The sequence below is a fragment of the Fringilla coelebs genome (assembly GCF_963513975.1).
Source record: "Fringilla coelebs genome assembly, chromosome: 11".
In the NCBI taxonomy this organism is placed as follows: domain Eukaryota; kingdom Metazoa; phylum Chordata; class Aves; order Passeriformes; family Fringillidae; genus Fringilla; species Fringilla coelebs.
This window is the reverse complement of record NC_140037.1, coordinates 6,309,035-6,328,523: the sequence shown is the minus strand read 5'-3', so window position 1 is coordinate 6,328,523 and position 19,489 is coordinate 6,309,035. Positions and strand designations below refer to the sequence as shown.

The 19,489-nt window shown below is 43.0% G+C and overlaps 1 protein-coding gene across 2 annotated transcripts in view; it reads right to left on the bottom strand.

Moving 5' to 3' along the window:
- Positions 1-2,768: 2,768 nt before the first annotated feature.
- LOC311158138 (ubiquitin carboxyl-terminal hydrolase 12-like) overlaps positions 2,769-19,489 on the bottom strand; it is a 29,510-nt gene continuing 12,789 nt past the window's right edge. Inside the window, exons 2-9 of one of the 2 annotated variants that reach the window (XM_084213312.1) lie at positions 18,751-18,831; positions 14,793-14,866; positions 13,765-13,991; positions 12,497-12,573; positions 11,617-11,700; positions 10,789-10,986; positions 8,533-8,611; positions 2,769-5,065 (exon numbers count right to left, since the gene is read on the bottom strand). In XM_084213312.1, coding sequence (XP_084069438.1) covers positions 4,964-5,065; positions 8,533-8,611; positions 10,789-10,986; positions 11,617-11,700; positions 12,497-12,573; positions 13,765-13,991; positions 14,793-14,866; positions 18,751-18,776 — 867 coding nt within the window. In that variant the 5' untranslated portion in view covers positions 18,777-18,831 and the 3' untranslated portion in view covers positions 2,769-4,963. Of the gene's footprint in view, positions 5,066-8,532; positions 8,612-10,788; positions 10,987-11,616; positions 11,701-12,496; positions 12,574-13,764; positions 13,992-14,792; positions 15,007-18,750; positions 18,832-19,489 lie in introns of both variants that reach the window. The other variant, XM_084213311.1, reaches the window with a different exon arrangement.

The following is a 19,489-nucleotide window of genomic DNA, read 5'->3' as shown; positions in this document are numbered from 1 at the left end:
TTCCCCCTGCCACAGTCCCCACGGCCTGCAAGGACCCTGCTGTGCAGCTGATGCTTCCAAAACACCCAAATATCCCAATCATTTCAAACCATCCAGAAGGACCAAGAGACCCAAACTGTGGGGGATGCAAAGGAGTCCAGACAAGGAGGTCTCAGTTGCCATCAGTGTGAGATTCCTGGCCAAACACCTTCCCCTGCTGGCTTTGAGTGGGGTTTATCCCACAAAGATCTCCAAGGTAGCAACTCTGTGCTCCCAAATGCCTCTGGACACAGCTGGGCCTGCACAGCAGCTCTGACAGATGGGATTTTCCATTTTTTTGGGGCATCCCAATCCAATCCAATCCAATCCAATCCAATCCAATCCAATCCAATCCAATCCAATCCAATCCAATCCAATCCAATCCAATCCAATCCAATCCCCCACAGCACTTCCCTGCCTTCTGCCTGGCAGTGATTTGCTGGAGTAGCTGTGGCTGCTCCTCAGAGAAGGAAACAAAAACACTTAATTGAGTGCTAATTAGGGCACTTAATCACTACCAAACCCAGCTCCTGCTGAACTCCACCTGCGATCTCATGGACACACAAACTTCAGCTGCATTTGGCCTCAGCCTCCCACGGGCTGGTGGCAGCAGCAGCCCCAGATTCAGTCCAGCTCTTGATGGCCTGGCCCTGATAATTCCAGGCCTTAAATCCCACTAAATGTCTCTTTTTTACATCAAAATTCCTCTCACAACACGTTCTGTTAAAGCAGCTCACCTCAGTTAAAAACCACCTGGAAAACATAATGAACTCGTAGGTCTGGGATGTTTTAGACCCCAAACAGCTCCCAAACCCCATCCTTGCCCTTCTGCTCTGTCCTCACTCTGCCTGGGACTTGGAAATCACCAGGGAAGACCCAGCTGGGACTATCTGAATGTTTTTAATTGATTTTACACGAGCTGAATTGTTGCAACCACTGCAGTGTTTTGTATTTGTGTTTGTTATTTGTATTTAGGAGCTTTTAAAGCAACTGACAACCACTAATGCACTCATTATTAGCAACTCAAATATTTAACAGCTGCTGCTGCTGTGTAATTAATTCATCCTTCCCTTCCCAGCTTTCCCTCTCCTGCGGGTGCAGAAACATCCCCCACACTCCAGCAGATCCAAACAAGCAGCAGGAGGGAGGGGAGGGGTTGGAAAGGACCTTAAGGATGATCCCAATCCATCCCCTGCCATGGCAGGGACACCTTCCCCTATCCCAGGCTGCTCCAAATCCCATCCAGCCTGGCCTTGGGCACTGCCAGGGATCCAGGGGCAGCTGTGTCAGGACCTGCCCACCCTCCCAGGGAGGAATTCCTCATTCCCAATATCCCACCTGAAGTGCCCCAGTGTCACTTTGAGGCCGTTCATTCTGCCACGAACGATGTGTAAAGGTCGAAGCATTTCCCTTTGCAGCTTTGGCTGCAGAACACAAGGACAGGATGACCCTGGCACCACCCCACCGCCACTGCTTCATCTCCAACCCTCCCTACCCTGAGCTCTCCCTCCGGACACCTCCTCCCACCCGGATTCTGCCCTGGGCACCGCAGAGATGGCCCAGCCAGGCCGGGGCTTGCAGGAGCAGCAGGGGAGCGGAGCAGCAGCAGCCCCGAGGTTAATTAGTGAGAGCCAGCAGCACTTCACACGTTGGGAATTAATTACGTTTGAGGGATTGTTTCATTTTGCTAAATGCCCCACAATGGGAAGGTCTGACTCGTCTCAAGGGCTTTTGTCAGTCCATTTTCTTTCTTGTACCAATCAAATAGGATTTGTTTAAAGTATCTCCTAAACTGAGCTGGCACGGGGACTTTAAAAGCTCTTGCTGGTACCCAGAACGTGCTGAGCACCACCAGCAGGTGAGAGAGCACAGCCAAGGGCAGAGCCTCTCCACAAATGTGGAATAGAGAAATAACAACCATGGGATGGTCTCCACCCTCACTCCAGCAGAGGTTCTAGAGAAGAGCTGCACAGACCAACCCAGCCCCCAAATCCCAGCTCCATCAGTCCTGCCCTAGTGGCTCAAACCAGATCAAACCACTTTGCTTTCAGCCCTTCTGGGTTTGGTTGTTTTCTCCCTATTTCTTGCAAGACCAACTCATGTTCACTGCAGTTAAAATTAGCTCACTTATTTATTTCCTGCTGAGGTGTGACCCAGCAGGACAAGGGCCAGACAGCTTTTGGGATTTACAACGTGGTTTTACAGAGCAGCTGCCATCTTCCAATCTCCCCTGCTCCTACTGCATTGTGTTCCCATAAATTCCTACTCACAGGAGCCCATTTTCCCTGTGCTAAGGTGAACTGCAGTGAACCACAAAGAAATGAAAACCTGTCCTGCAATGAACCTCAACAGCTCCAAGCACAGGCTCCTGGTTTTGCCTTTAAACGTCTCTGTTCCAGATCAGTCAGATGATATTTGCAACAAAGTCTCAGGGAGCACAACACAGGGGGGAAGAGGGAGCAGAAATCCCAGGGAAAGGCAGCAGCAGAGCTCCAGGGGGCGATGGGGGGAAGGAGGAGCAGAGGCCCTGGGTAACCTCTCCCTGCTGTACCAGCACAGCAGTTACAATCTCTGGCACTGAATTATTCAGTTCTCCTGCTCTGACCCATTCCTGCACGGGTTATAGGGATGCAAACCCAGCAGGATCAGGATCCTCAGCCAGCCAGCAGGCTGGGGGAAGTTAAGGAGTGAAATTCAAGGAAAAACCTCTGGGTGCTGTGGGTTTGATCATAATGACCTTTATTGGAGACAGGTAGGGTCATTTATTGTACAGAAGTAACATCACACCATTCTCTTCCTATTTAATTCCTTTTAGTCTCCTTATAAATCTGTAGCAAAAGTGCACTTTGAACAGTTTTTAATCTATAGTATATATCTTTCAATATTATCTCTCAGTCAGGTATTTTATTTGTAAAAAGGTATCACCAGATATACAAAATACATGTCTAGTGTACTACATTACTTTTTGTATTTACTGTTTAGATTATTTTTAACTCAGTGCTCTCTTTTTTTTTTTCATTTTTTGCAAGACTCAGTGATGAGAGTCTTCTGGTGGCATCACCAGGAGAGGACTCACAGCTTGTGTGTGGAGAAGGGGAGAAGACTTAGCCAGGAACAATTGTCACACAACAGGAACAAGATGACAAGAACATTTGCTGCTGTTGAATGTGTCTCTTAAAATGACAGTACTCTGTATAATAAAAAAGAATTAAAAAACCCAATGTCCATATTTTATCTTCTGGAAGAGATGTGCCAGGAGAATGGAAGCTGTACCCAGCTGGAATACAATGGCAATGGTTCATTTGCATTTTGAAGGCAGGAGTTAATTGCTAACATCACCTTTGTGGTCATGAGAGGAAGGAACAGACACAGGCAGCACGAGGAGCTGTGAGATGCTGCTTTCCTGAGGACAGTGTTTTGGTAAAATATTGAATATCCTGCACAAGCCACAGAATTGCATAAGTTAAAGATCCTCAAGAACAACAAGCACTGGGGACAGATGAGGGGCTGTGACAGCCACACTGAGGACACACAGCTCAGGGACCCAGCAGAACACTCATTCCCACTGGGAGGCTGGAGCCAGCTGTGACAGGCTTTGGCACAGCAACAGGACTTCTCCAAAAGAAACTTGCACAAGATTTTCTGAGATTCCTCACCAACTTCCTTAGTCTTTTCTTCCCAGTTATCCTTGAGATTAGAATATATACACATAACAGAGAATTGCTTCACTTCAGTCTTCAGCAGACCAACCATTTCCCCTGGGAAGCAAGGCCTAGAGAGGTAAAACAATCAGAAGCATTTTAGGGGGGGTTATGATTCCCAGATGGAGACAAACACCACCAACAATGGCTGCAACACTGACCAGGTAATGTCTGCTGGGTTGGTTGGTTTTCCTTCTCACCTGTTCATTACCCTGAAGACTCAGAATTCCTGGATTAGTTCCCTAAACACTCCTTCCCTTGGCCAACCCTTCCCAACTGGTGCTGTTTCTGTGGATTAGCATAGATTCAAAATGCAACTTGCATCAGTTTGCTTGGAATTGAGTGAAATGTGGAACAGATCCTGCTTCAGAATGAGGGCACTTTTGGTTTATGCAACAGCTCCAAGAAAGGCTGGAATTCCCAACTTTTCTACAGCAGAGATGGTCTTTGACTGGTCAGGGCTGCTCTGCTCCCCTGAAACCTGCAGCAAAGGGGCCTGGAGGCAAAACTGCTGCTTCCAAAGGAAAATGCACAGCAGGAGAGGCTGGATGTGGAGACAGTTCTCTGCCTTCTGCAGGAGAAACAGAACAGCACAAATAAGAGCACAAAAAGAAGCAGTGCTGTTAGTGTTCTCTAAACCCAAGAGAATGCAGAATGGGGAGGTTTACAATGCTGCAGAGAGAAGGGTTTGTCTGCTTTTTCTTTATAAAAATTACAGACTTGACATTTCCAATATGTCTTAGCTTTGTACTGCTTCTCAAGTCTGAGTCACCAAAAATATCCAGCAAGCAGCTGCTGCTCATATCCTAAAATATGCCTTCAGCTGACACTGAATATTGAAATCATTCTGCTAAAATACAGAAAAACGATGGCAGAAACCAAGGTATAGCCTCAGGCCAACTTTAAATGGTAAAAATCCTACAATGCTACTTTGAAATCTCTTCTTGAGTTCATGAACAAATAAGCAGCCGGGTTTCAAGTAGAGGTAACACAGATTTTGGAAGATAGCACGTAAAAAAAAAAAAAACCAAAAAAAAAAGCCCAGAAAGAAAACTGGAACAAAAGCTCTTCTTGTTAGGGCAGTTCAGCACTAATCCTCCAAAGAGGGAGGAGGGAGCTCTCCCCTCCCCTGGGTCTGTCCTGGTCCTGCAGCACCACCGAGGAGCTGCTCTGCTGGCACAGACAGGGTCCACCTGGACAAAGCTTGATCCCTTTTTCCTTGTGTCCATCCTTTGTGTCTCTTGTCAGTCCCTGGACTGGTAGAAGAGGATATATCCAGACTCTGAGTTTTTGGAAATGTCTGATGTTAACCCATAGAATTCTTCAATGGCCTGGGCATCAATTTTCTGAAAATTAATGGAAGTTTTAATTAGCTTCAATCACATCACCACCCTAAAAGCCTCTTCCCAGATAAACCCATATTCCCAGCTCTTGGAGGTGATCTGGAAAGCCAAGCAGTGCTGACATGGTGACACTTCAACATCATTAAATTCAACAAAACATTTTTTTCCCACTTAATAACTTACTGACTATTGAAAAAAACAGGAAATGAGGATGCAATAATAAACTTCTCAGAAGGGGTGCAGTCCTAAGCTGGACTACAAAACAAGTGATCAATGAAAAATGTATCCTTAAAGGACTGCATGACATTTTTATACTTGCTTTTCTCATGCTGGTGGTACCTTGCCTGAGTATTTTATAATTATTTTATAATTTTTAAAAAAACATTCACTAATCAGGCAAGAAGGTTTTTGTACAGATGCGCAGATTGAAAATCCAGCTAAAATAAGTCCAGATTTCAAAGTTATTGTGACTCTTTTAAGGAAAAAAGTCCTGCAAGTGCTTCATGAGTTCTGTGGGTCTCATCTAATTCTGATCTTTGGTCATAAAATAGCTTTTCAACCAAGCAAAACCTTCTGGAGTATTATCACAAGGTTTGTGTCTTGAGAAAAATTATGATTTGCTGTACTAATAGAATTAAAATCTGCTTGTATTTCAAGGTGTGACCTCTGTGCAGTAAAGCTGCTTTGCTCTCATACTCCAAGCAGCAACTGGAGGGAATTTTAAAGGGTTTTTAAAGATGCCCTGAGCACAACTGGCTTCCCATCAGTGAGCTGGATCCTGCAGCCCAGAGACTGGAATAAAACATTCCCAGGCACCTGTGCTGCTCAGCACTCCACTGGGATGGAGGTTTTTAATCCCTTTAGGACTCTGGATCCACAGAAATGAGAGGTTGAGGAGGAGATGAGCCTCAAGTTTCCTTTTATTCCCAAGGAATAAAGTCAAGGAAGTAAAGAAATGTTGCAAACACAAGAAGCTCTGGGTTGAACACCCGCTCTGCTCAGGAGGAGCAGAGACCAACCTGTGACTACACCTTAAAAGAAAGAAAAAAAAAAAAGCAAGCTGTAGCACCCACTTGGAGAAGGTGAAATCTCTGCTCCCTGAGCAGATTTTGGCATCACCACAAGCTCAGCAGCACTGGCTTCTCCCTGTGGCACTGCCAAACAGCAGTGAGCTGGGAGCAGCCTTTTCCCAGCACAAGAAAAAGCAGATATGAGTTTTCAGAAGATGCATCAACGCAGAAATTCTCTCTTGAAGGGTTTTGTTAAACACCTTCTCTTAAAAAATCAGAGGGGGGAAAAAACACTCTCCAAACAGATTTTGTCTTTTCTCCATTCAAGGAGTGAGGGGAAGCTGAAATCCCCTGCTGAGGCTGGTGCATTTTCACACCATTTATTAACATAACGTTACTACAGACTGTTAGAGGCACATTTTAACAGAAATATAGTGAAAGAACACTCCTCAGCTCCTGCAGTATATTTAGCAGACAAGTCAAACATGTTTTATTTTAAGTGCCAGCTCACTTGCCATGCAATCAAGCCTATTTCCACTACTCATCCTGAATGCAACTCAAACATTTGATCCATATTAATTCATGCCTCAGATATTTTTAGTTTCTGCACAGCAAAACTGACTTCCTTCTTTAATTTCACTATGCACAGAAAACAGAGTGGAACTGAAGGGGGATTATATAGATTCTATTCTTCCCATTTTTATTGACCAGATACAGTTTAACCCAGTTGTAACTTTGGAGTAACAACCAGTGGATGGCTGTTACTCTAAAGCTACAACTCTCAGGATTCTGCAACCTCACCTGGCATTAAAATGATGTTTCTTATGAACTGAGATTTGCCCATTTCCAGACATCTATTCTGGTTCTCCAAACCAAATGCAGATCTGCAATCCCACTGGCAGCATTCAAATCCCTGAGGTATTTTTTAAGCAGAGCCATTCTGTGCCTGCCCTCAGTGTGGAGAGCTCCATGGATGGAGGTTTCCAGGTAAACTCTGGCACTGGCTGCATCCCCTGGCTGCTCTGGTGACAAGTGTCAAACTCAAGTCAGCCCCAGATCATTGGCTCAGCTTTCTCAGCCCATTTTGCTTGGCTCAGGATCCCCCTTGGACTGAGCTGTCCCCTGGATTTGCTGCTTTCCCCATATGCTGCAGGATGTTTGGGGATCATCAATCTCCAATTTAATTGAGAGTTGGCCCTCCCATGAAATCCTAACAGACAAATAAATCTGCCTTCCCCACTGCTGACATTTAGTGGGTAATGAGGACAAACTCCTTCCTATTTTCAGTTTGGAGCTGTTCACTCACATCACTTGCCAAAAATGCAGGAAAGCTTTTTGTGTTTCAGGGGGAAAAGGCTTTTCCTGCCTTTCAGCTGCAATATCTGTGAACAAGAGCTTTGCACTCACCTTTTCAAACCTGTTTTGCTAGGTGGCCACACCTAGAATTTAAACCCTTCAAAGAGCTTTTTTTTCACAGCACTTAAAAAAAATTCTATAAAAGAAGATGAATTTGAAAACCAAAAGCAAGCCAGAATTAAAGATAGAAAAGCAACATAAAGGAAAAAAATGTGGGTTTTTTTTTTCCCAGAAGAGAGGAACTACATGACAGCTCCTTGGATTTACTGCCCAATAACAGACAGCACACATTTAAAATCCATTTTTGGCACATCTATGGAAGTGTCAACAGTGCTTGCAGATAAACAGAAATTTGGTTTTGCCCTAAAAGTGAAGATACAACAAAGAAATGACTGATAGAAAACAAATACAGAATAAGAGGATGGTTATTTTACATCTTTAAAAATGTAAAGTTCATCTCCTGGATGGAAAATACAGAGAATAGTTGCATTTTAAAATATTGGAGTGAACACTATTTCCAAATTAGGTGACACAATTCTGTACTTGCACTATGACAGAAACAGAGGAAAATGACCCCAAAAACATAAAAATGGGAAAAAGGGAACTGCTGACAGCCACACTCACTGGGGAACCACCCCGATGCTCAAAGCCATGCAATGATCAAAAAAAATTTAAAAATGGGGAATGTCCTACATTTTTATTTCAACACAAGCAGGGATTTTGCTATTTAGACACCTAATCAGGCCTTGACCATGGGATCTCCAAGACAAACAAAGCATTTTCATCTCTACAAAAAGCAGCTCTGCTGTGGTATTTGTTCTACTGTCTATATTTGCTTAATAATTAAGTGAAATCCACAGATGTATAAATATTGTGGATATCAGCCTCTACAGATATGTTGGCAGAAAAGGAAAAATTTGCTTGAGCTGTTTCCACATCATCACTAAAAAGAATTATTTCTACAATTTGTTGCTGAGAAGTGACCAAAAAAAAAGTGAGAAGCTCTTAAGTGCAACAACAAAATGCAAGTTAGCAATGGAGAGGAGGTTAAAACTGGACTGCAGTGAGAGTTTTGGGGTGTTTTGTTGTGTTTTTGTTACCCACCTCTACAATGTCATCATCAAAGAGCAGCCAGAAGCCGTGGCTCTTCACGATGGTGATGTAATGCCCACGGTTGGGGCCACTGCAGGAAAAGGATTCCAGATTTATTAGCCAGGAGCCACTGCCCTCCCCAAAATCACCTCTGCTCTCCCAGCTCCACTTCCCAGCTTTTCCCCAGGGAGGCTTTTTGATTTTTGCCAAATTGCTTCAATTAAAATGTTGCTGTTGGCCGTTTGAAAATACAAAATATTCAAAACACACGATGCTGTAAGTATTTTATATCATCATTCAGAGATTTTAAAACCCCAAATTAAAAATATTTCAATCTCTGTTGTGTTGCATTCACCACTGCTGAGTATTTTGACCACTGTGAAGTTTTGAATTAAATCAGCTCTGAAATATTTTATTTCACAGGAGGAATTTCTTTAGTTCTCAGTGTGGTTTAACCTGACCACAGCCAGACCTTCTGGGAGAGCTCTTCCCACTTTTCTGGTGGAGGTTTCCAATTCACAGAATGGAATTCCTTTATTTAGAGCAACTACATAAAACTAAACTTAAACTTCAATTTAAACCTAATTTAAATTTAAACCAAAGCAAAACCCTACATGCAAAATATTTCAAACAAGTTCTGAGAACTCAAAATATTTAGAAAATCTCATTTATCTCAGGCCTTTGGTAAATTCCTGGTAAGAATTGAGAGCAGGTGAGTTACAGGAATCCTAAAAGCCCCACACAGGATAAAAGGTTTGAGGGAAAAAAGGAAAACCATTTAATAATCTGAATTATTAATCACAATTATCCAAACATGTAAGTGTAGGCACAGGTATGGCAAATAAAAACTACACAAGAAAATGCATTGCATGAGATCCTAAATTACAGAAATTATATATAACTCTAACTGCACCACAACAAAAATCTTCTGGAATTATATGACGTTTATTCACACTAAATCTATGCATTAATAGCATTTTTTTCTCCTCACAAAAATATTTCAAAGCATTTATGTGCTGTTTTATCTGGTTACTTTAAAACTCACACCTCCTGAAGGCAGTTAGAAATATTTTTTACCTTCCATGAGGGCTTTTTTCCAAAAATGCTTAGAAGTTTTTTCCTCTTTGCTTTTAAAACCAGAACTGAAGCTGCTAAAACTAAAATTTAATTAAGAAAATAAGGATATTTTAGAAACCCAGCAGTGCACAGTTTATTCCACATGATGGCACCAGCTTCTAAAGAAACTTCAAGGGCTTAGGCAGCAGCAAGATGAAAAACATAATTTAATTCTATTTCAGTAGGTGTTTTTCCAAGATTTCTTTTTCTTCCATTTAGATTTCCTGGAAAGCAGGATTAGGGGAGGGGGTTTTTGTTGTTTTGGGTTTTTTTAATGATTGCTCTTTGCTACAGCTCAAAGAAAGAACTTGTCTGATGTGCCACTGTGCTGATGACACAAATGACACAAAATGACAAATCTGAGCCTGTAAAGTAAAATTTAAAATAGTAAAATGTTGGAACCCTGGATGCAGTGAATTTTTAACTTTCTGTGCTGAAAGGCACAGAGCCACAAGAGAGCACTGCAATCGACCTGAGGCTGTGGAGAAAGCCTCCAAAACTGATTGAGGGCACTGGGACTGTGGGTGTGGAGTTGGTTAGAAGTGTGCAATGTCACAGGGTGGAAAACTCAAGAGTTTGGGGTTTTAGAATATAGAAATAAATATGAAGCAAGGTGGAGGTTTTAGGGTGGAGGCAGGTTGTTCTTCTTCACCTTCTTCCTCCTTCTTCATGGGTTTGGGTGATGCTTTGTAATTGGACAGAAAAGTCTGCATTGCTGACTTAGAGGGATCAGTTATTGGGTAAAAGGGAAAATAACTGAGGTGTCCTCTCTTAATTGGAGAGTTTAGTCTTCAAAGACCTTGTAATAAGAGATTGTTGGCCATTTTATGCCTTGCTAATGAAAGGCTGCAGAACATGGTTGTGAGGCTGTTTCACAGATAAAACATAATAAACACCTGAGTCTGTACATGGACTATCTCCTCAAGTGCCTTCAATCCAGATCCAGAGAAACCAACAGTAAAACATTTAAAATAAAACTTAAAATAGCAAAAACCCTAGTAAAAAACACAGACATTTTTTTAAAAAATCAAAATACTTCCAGCCAACCAGCTCTGACAGTGCTCCTGCATTACCAAGCAGCGTTATAAAACAGCAGAGGGATGAGAGATTCCCTCAGGATCCCAAGGAGAGGCAGGGGATGTGCAGAGGTACCTGCCACAGTGCACCACCACGGCCACCAGGTCGTACATCCTGTCAGGGTTGGTGGCATCCCCCGAGGTGTTGAAGAGCCTCAGCTCCAGGGGGAACACCACCCTGTAGGACAGCTTGGTGTAGCGGTGCAGCTGGTCCATGTACTTGAACCTCTTCAAGTGCAGAGCCAGGATCATGGGCAGCTTCTTCACCCTCATTCTGGAGCACAGAAATGTGGGAGATAAAGGGTAAGGATTAGCAAATCACTGCAGACAAAGATTTGCTCAAGAATGGCTTCCTTAGGAGGAAGCGCCATAAAATGAATCCCATATAATCCAAAATATTGATAGGATTAAAAAAATCTTTTTTTTTATCTCTTAGTGAGAACAGGCAATATTTATTCCAAATTATTAACAGCACAACTGACATCTGAATGCAAAACAACTGCAGGAAAACATCAATTTTTCACCCATCAGTGGGAAGAAAGAGCTGGAATAAATCTGTGTTGCTGCTCTGGCCGTGACCAAGTCTGAGGGGAGAAATAAGATTTTTTTGTACCCAGTGCTCCCAGACAAAGCAGATGGGATGTTTTCCAGTGGCTTTAAGCTGATTAATGCTAACTGGGGAAAATGTGGATGTCTGGAAGCAGCAGATAGAAACTCTTCTGGGAGAAACACAGAATGAATCTCCTCATGATGAGGCTGCCATGAAGTTACTTGGTCTCTCCACTTCTCCTTCACCAAACACACACCTAGACAACCTCACCTTTTCTTTGCCTGAATCCACCAGGTATATTTGCCCAGAAATTTAAAGAGAACATCTCCCTGAGCCTGAATGTTTGGCCCTTACCTCTTCTGTGCCTCCTGTTTGCTGCGGCACTGCTCACAATAGTATTTGTATTCACTGCATAGAGTTTCAGTGTTACTAAATCCCCTGTGGAAATCAGAGAGTGGCATAAGCAGGGATATTCCAGAGCATCCAGGCTGAAAAAAACCCCAAACAACACACAGAGGATGAAGCTCTTTTCATTCATGGTGCTTCCACAGCCATTTAATGTGTATTTGTCTCATTCCTGGGATGCAGCATCAATGTTCAGCTGGAAAAATCTGGAATTTGCATTTTTAACCGCCTATTTTCTGGCTAGGAAAGGTAATAACCAGCAAGAAGGTGAGTTTTGTTCCCATCAGTAGCCCTTCCATGTTTTCTTTAGTGGCAGAAATTAAATGTTCACATTTCCAGCCATTAAATAGCAAAGTCTGGATGATCCTTCAGCTCCCAGCAATTAGAGATCCATTATCAGCTATTAAATAGCCAGATGCTGGATGCAAATTAAATATCCAAGCAGCTGATAAGCCTTGGATCCAGCAGACAAACACATGGAGCAAATGTCTACCAGGAAAAACCAAACTGACCCTTAACATCAGGGCCAGGCAACTGAAATTCAATAAGAATATGAAAATAATCAAGAATTGATTGGGAAAGCAAACACTGCATGTTTATTTTTGATAAAGCCTGGCTGTGTGATGTAACAAATTCAAATCTCCATAAAAGAAAGTGAAAATCAATCTTATCTACCACTAGTATTTATTAACTACTAAAACCCACTCAGAAACCTTCCAAAACTCACAATATTTTACCTCATGTCAAAGCCTACAGAGAATAACTAATCCAGGCTCTTTCCTTCTGACCAGGGCAGGTATTTTTTCCATTCCCAAAGAATTCTGTTTACCTTAGACAATGTGTAATTGATGTATTTTGTTCCACATCAACCGAGAGGTCCAGAAAGTCCTCATCTTTGCTACTAACCTTGAATAAAAAATAATAATAAGAAGAGATATTTGGTAACAATTTAAAGCTGGCAGATTTCTTTTATCCAAATCTGGAGTGGTGCAATGTGATTAAAAATAAATGTACACGCACACAAAGAGGCCTTTTCTTGAGGTAAACTACAAGTGATTAAATAATCTGATGTGGTGTTAAAATCTGTAGAGGAGCATTAAAGAAAAAGCAACAACAAAATAAAGCCAAAAACCCATGGAAAAAAGCACAAAAACCCCAAACGCTTCCTCATGAAACATCTCTCCCACTCGAGATTTCAAGGCACTTCTGATTATTTCACTGGCAAACCCAGGTTTTAACCACCCAGAGCTCTCACTGGAGAGGTTTGAACCACATTCCATCCTCTCTGCAGCCTGCTGCAGCTTTCTGCTGCATTTCAGGGTGTAACAGTCAATACTCAGAGGCAAGGCAGAAACAGGCAGATGGCTCCACAATTAAATGGGTTAGCAGGGAGGAAAACCATCTTTCCATTTGTGGAACAGTCACATTTCATTGCAAAAACCTTGAGACAGAATCCTATTAATGTCATTTTTAGAGCTTCTCCTCACACATAGCCATAACTTTAGATTTTAAATGCCAAGAGCACTTTTTTCTTTTGTGATCACTTCTTGGGTTTTTATTTCTCTCCCCATCTGGGTTTTCATTTTTTTTAGCACTATTAAATCAGAGCATATGACAAACTACAAATCCCTGGTCTGAAGGTGCTGTGGTTCTAATTCTAGACTTCATGTCACTTTTTTCTGCACTCAAATAGAGTGGCCAAGGACCAGCACCAAGCACAGAATTCCAGTTCAAACAACTCAGTTCATGCCAGAGTTAAATTAAGAGCAACTCTCATGTAGGAACACAACATAAACTGTCAATCACTGACACAGGGAATAACATGGAGACAAAAAGGCAGCTTGGGTCAGCCAGGTGCAGCTGTCTCGATGGAAACAGGGAGGAGAAACAGGGAAAACACTGGGCTTTGTCTGGGCAACATACCTTAATGAGCACTGGTTTGAACATAGACTCCTAAAGTAGGCTATGCTCCATATTTTAATAGAGACAGTGCAATTTCATCTACCCTAATGAATGAAAAAGGGTGCTCAGTGTTAGGGAAACCAATCCAGAAGCTGGGAGAAAGCTAAAGGAGGAGTGGTTTGGTGGTGCACGTACAGCCTCACAGTTAAGACATCTGGTTTCATTGGTTAGTGTTCCTTGGAAGATTTCATGGACCCACGTCAGATCAGGCTTGTCTCCTTCTTCACTCTCAATGCTGCCATTCTGGAGCTTCCCATTCTGCTTCTCCTGCTTCTTCTCCTCTTGCAGTAAGTCAGCAATAGTGTTCAGTAGGTAGTTCAGGAATTCGTGTGCATCCTGCTGCATGTAATTATCAAACAATTCTGCAAAGGGAGACAGGCAGGAGAATGAACAACTACAGACACTTCCCAACACCAGGTCACTCTGGTTTTTCCCTTCCCTCCTCTCCCCTGTTACACAGCTCTGGTGGCACTGGTGAGTTTGGGAAGAATTGCACTGTGTTGTTCTCTCAATGATTATTCTCAGTTTGTAAGAAACCCACAGCTGAAAAATACCATCAAGGAAACTTAGTTTGGCCATTTCTCAGAACTGAAGAAACCATTATTGCTTTGGGGCTTTTTGTAATATTTTTTTCTTCTTTTCTTTGGAAAGGGAGAGAAATAAAGAAATTCAGATGTGTTGCCTTGGGCCACTGTTCATTAAATCCAGCACCAAGGGGCAAAAATCCCCTACTGCAAGTTTGTTATCTTTTCAAGTTCAAGCAGAGAAGAGAAATCAACAGCCAGAACCTTTCGTCACCAAACAGCTCTGGGAAATTACCACCAGTTCTGATCCTAAGGAATTCATCCTGCCACACATGCAAGGGAACAGGCTTTGAGTGGCTGGGTCTCCTGTGAGAGGTCATGAGAGCCTGGAGCAAGGACCTGGAGTGTGTTTTGTTCCTCTAGGGAACACCACGCCAGTGTGGAATATCTGGACATGTGCAAGTCCAGAAACACAGACACTGAGGTAAGGACAACTCACAGGACAAGCACACAGGTGGTGAACTTCACATCACCAAAATCTCCAAGAAACCTGTTAAAACTTGACAATTCAGACTCCAAAAGAAATCCTAATTTAACATTCTCCTTAAAAATACATTAAAAAATCATTTCTTCATTTACCATTTTCCTTCCTCAAGCGGGAAATAAATTTCTTGGGTGGGATGACTCCCACCTTCTTCTTTTGTGTGGCAATACTGTTGAAGAGATCAGAGAGGCAGGTCAGGAGGCTTTCCTTCTTTCGAGGCTGCACCTTGTATGCCAAAACCTTTTCCCGAAACGGCCGACAAAAATACAGGGCCTGCAAGACCGAGTTGCAGTAGCAGGTATTGCCGAACTGGTCAGAAAACAGAACACAGGGAAAACAAAGGCCTTTGCATTAGGGCTGCCAAAAAGGAATGACAGGAAGAGTTCATCAAGAATGTCACACAGTGAAACTGGAGGAGTCACCTGGCAGAGCTCATTTACTGGGGAAACACTCGTTGGGATGGGGGAAACACTGGTTGGAGTAAGGGGAAACACTGGCTGGAGTGGGGGGGAAGAAACACTGGTTGGAATGGGGGGAAACTGGTTGGGATGGAGGAAAACATTGGTTGGGATCAGGGGAATGGGGGGAAACACTGGCTGAAATGGGGGGAAACACTGCTTGGAATGGGGGGAAACACTGCTTGGAATGGGGGGGAAACACTGCTTGGAATGGGGGGAAACACTGCTTGGAATGGGGGGGAAACACTGCTTGGAATGGGGGGGAAACACTGCTTGGAATGGGGGGGAAACACTGCTTGGAATGGGGGGGAAACACTGCTTGGAATGGGGGGGAAACACTGCTTGGAATGGGGGGGAAACACTGCTTGGAATGGGGGGGAAACACTGCTTGGAATGGGGGGGAAACACTGCTTGGAATGGGGGGGAAACACTGCTTGGGATGGGGGGGAAACACTGCTTGGGATGGGGGGGAAACACTGCTTGGGATGGGGGGGAAACACTGCTTGGGATGGGGGGGAAACACTGCTTGGGATGGGGGGGAAACACTGCTTGGGATGGGGGGAAACACTGCTTGGGATGGGGGGAAACACTGCTTGGGATGGGGGGGAAACACTGCTTGGGATGGGGGGGAAACACTGCTTGGGATGGGGGGGAAACACTGCTTGGGATGGGGGGGAAACACTGCTTGGGATGGGGGGGAAACACTGCTTGGGATGGGGGGGAAACACTGCTTGGGATGGGGGGGAAACACTGCTTGGGATGGGGGGAAACACTGCTTGGGATGGGGGGAAACACTGCTTGGGATGGGGGGGAAACACTGCTTGGGATGGGGGGAAACACTGCTTGGAATGGGGGGGGAATACTGCTTGGAATGGGGGGGAAACACTCATTGGGAGGGGGGGAAATGCTGGCTGGGATGGAGGAAACACTCCTTGGGATGGGGGAATGGAGGGAAACACTGGTTGGAATGGGGGGGAAACACTGGTTGGAGTGAGGGGAATAGAGGGAAACACTGGTTGGAGTGGGGTGAAACACTGGCTGAGATGAGGGGAAAGGATGAACCTTGTGACAGCAAGGGAAGGGAGAGGAGACAACACTCACAGGATACTGGGAATACAAAGAAAAAGTAATTAAGGGTTCAGCAAAGAATCAAAATTTGTGGAGACACAGCACAACTCATCATCCTGAAAGGGGAGAGGCAGCAAGGACACCAAATAAATAAATAATGAATTCCACAGAATATTTTAAGTTGGGAGAAACCCCTGAGGATCATTGAGTCCAACTCCAAAGTGAACAACCCATACAGGGATCAAACCCACAGCCCTGGCGTTACCAGCACCCTGCTCTGACCAACTGAGCCATTCCCAGGGGCAAAACCTATTCTAAATTAACACTGAAACCAATATTTCCTGCTCATAACAGAATGTTTTGAGCAGCACATGATGCAGGGCCAGGCACAGAGCAGCTGGTTTGCATCTGGCCTGTGTGCAGACAGTGTCAGGCACAGATAAGGCCTTGCAGAGGCTGCTCCCCCTGGCTGAGCAAGGAGGACACCAGGATATCAGTTTATCACCCACAACCACATACCATGGCTTCAGAGCTGCTGCTCTGCAATCTACTGTGCTGCTGCTTCAAAAAAGGGACACAAATTCTGGGTTTTCAGTCCCCAGATATTCTGGTAACGAGGTTCTGCACCCCAAGAGTAACATATTTTAAATAAACCAAAAAAGCATAAAAATCTGTCTGCAGAGCAGACTGGTTTTAGGTGATACACTGGCCACTGTTCACCCAAATTTGGTGTGATTACTGCAGCAGAATGGCTTCAAGGTAATAATCATTTTGACTGAAACAGAAAATGAACAGATTCATTCATACAGCTCAAAAGGTCACAGATTATAGCTACAGTAACATTGATTTACACCATATGCAAACAACAGGGAACAACAGTTAAGACTTATTGAAATGAGGAAAATATATGGAAACTAAACAAACACATGAATTAGGAGAGAGAACCACTCACATGCTTATTAGTGACCTAGAAAAACAAAGAATCATTCATGCTAAATAAATCTGCACACAACACAAAACAGGCATCCTCAATTTGAGAGCTTATTTGAAGATAGGAGCTTCTTAAAATGAAAATTGAGATGAAATTCTGGAATGACACCATTGTTCCATCCCTCTTGGGCTTTAGTAAATATAAACTATTTTAACAGTTTCCCACATGTTCTGCAGTGGCTTTAGACACAGTTTAACAGGGTCAGGTTGCTTTAGCTTACTGATCCAAAAATTAAATAACTATTCAACCTGAAGTTTTGGCCTCCATTGCCCACGAGTTCAACACCTGATTGTATCTGCAGTGCAAATCACACATTTGAGAGCACTGATGCTGAAGCCATGAAACTGCCCTCTTTAAAATGCTCCAATTAATTCCAAATCATGAAAGAACCAGAAATAATTTCAGAAAAAGCTCAGCAGAACAACGGTGTGAAAATACCAACCTCAAGAAACCAGTTGCAAGAAATGAAGCACAACAGTAACAGTGTTAGTCATGTCCTTCAGCATAGAGAATGGACGGGGTTCTAATAATTCTGGTTATTTTTAGGATGCTGTTTTTCCTCTTCACACCATTCAGTGCTCTGCTATTTCTGTTACAATTCCATTTTTGCCATTATGGTGCAAACCTCAATAGCTTTGGAATGGCCACCAACACCCCACGTAGGGAACAGAATTCTGCGTGTGTTTGGATAGCTGGGTGTCTGAAATATAAACTGCTAGAAACCCACACAAAGTCAATTAACTGGGCCTCTAATGAGCTCAATAAATACTGTTTAGTTGGCCTTACTTGGTGTGTGAAGACACAGAGCACCTCCCAGCTCTCAACACAACCCTGACAACCAGAACACAGGAATAATTGTTTCTAGTGATTTCTGCCAAAATTGCATTTTCCCATCATGAATAGGATGCCACAGAACCACTGCTGCTCTGAACTCACCAGGACCAACATCCTCTGCACAGTTAATGCTGGCAGAGAGCTCTGCTGCCCCACAGCTCCCAGCCCAGAGCCACACAAACTGCAAAAATTCAGCTTTTTGGAGGCTTCATGGCTACACCAAAAATCCAGAAGGAGTATTACGACATGAAGGAATTATCTACCCAGTCCATGCCATTCATCTCCTGCACAAAACTTCCACTCCTCCCACGAGAGGGGTGTTTTTAGAACTAAAATGTAACACATTTTAATTTTAAAGCCTCCCCTGCACTGCAGCATCAGTAGAAAATCTTCTCTGGAACAGCATATGAACAATGGACACACTTGATTATTTCCAATTTTCCAGCTAAATATTAAAATCTTAAAATTAAAAATGTACTGGAGGAGGAAGAGTTCTCTTACTTTACAAGAAATACATTTCTTTTTCTGTGTTTCAGATGAAATGCCATCTTGGTTAATAAGCACACTGCAGGATGTGGTGTCTGTGCTCAGTCCCACTCCAAGTGAGAAGTCTCATCAATCAAGTTCTCAGAGAATCCTGCTAAACTCCAAATTAGGATGTGAATTAAGACCCAGCATTTTAAGCACAGAAAATTCACTTACATTGACCAAGCCAAAATAATGCTCATTCACAGGGAACTGCTCAGGACCAATCTCTTTCTCCAAAGCAGAGGCATTGGCGCCCTACAAAAAACAATATTTATGTTAGAGAAAATAGAAATTTCCAAAAAAAAACCCCCAAAGCTTAGGAAACAATTTACTTCCATTGAAAAATCAGTATTTTGTCAGAATTAAATGAATATGATGCTTTATTATCATAAATGTACCAAGGTGTAGTTTAAAATCTCCACTTCCTCAGCCAAAATTAGTAATCTGATCTAACAGAAGGGTTTTCTACATTTGAGTTGATTTGGAAATTACCACAATCAACTGTTCTCACTGAAAACACCAGGTTGGCAACAGTGATCTAGAAACAGCAACTTAATTTAGTCAAGAATGCACTGTAAAAACAAAGAAACTTACCCTGTCTTTTTCTAGCTTTATTTTGAGAAATATTTTGGAACAGTGCAGTTTTTGATTACAAACCCTCAGAAGGATGGAAGGAAGAGTTTGACCACATCTCAGATCACCTGGAAGTGCTTTGGCTTGGCTACCTTTAATTTCAAGGTGATGTATGAAGCTCACAGTGCATTTTGACACATCCTTGAGTTTCCACAGTACAATGAGGATGGAATTTGCTATTTTAGATACAACTGAAAACCACCACTGCTCTTAGGTGGCACATAAAGCAACAACTAAAGCATTCCAATGTTTTATTTTGAATTTTAACTTGGTCCACTTC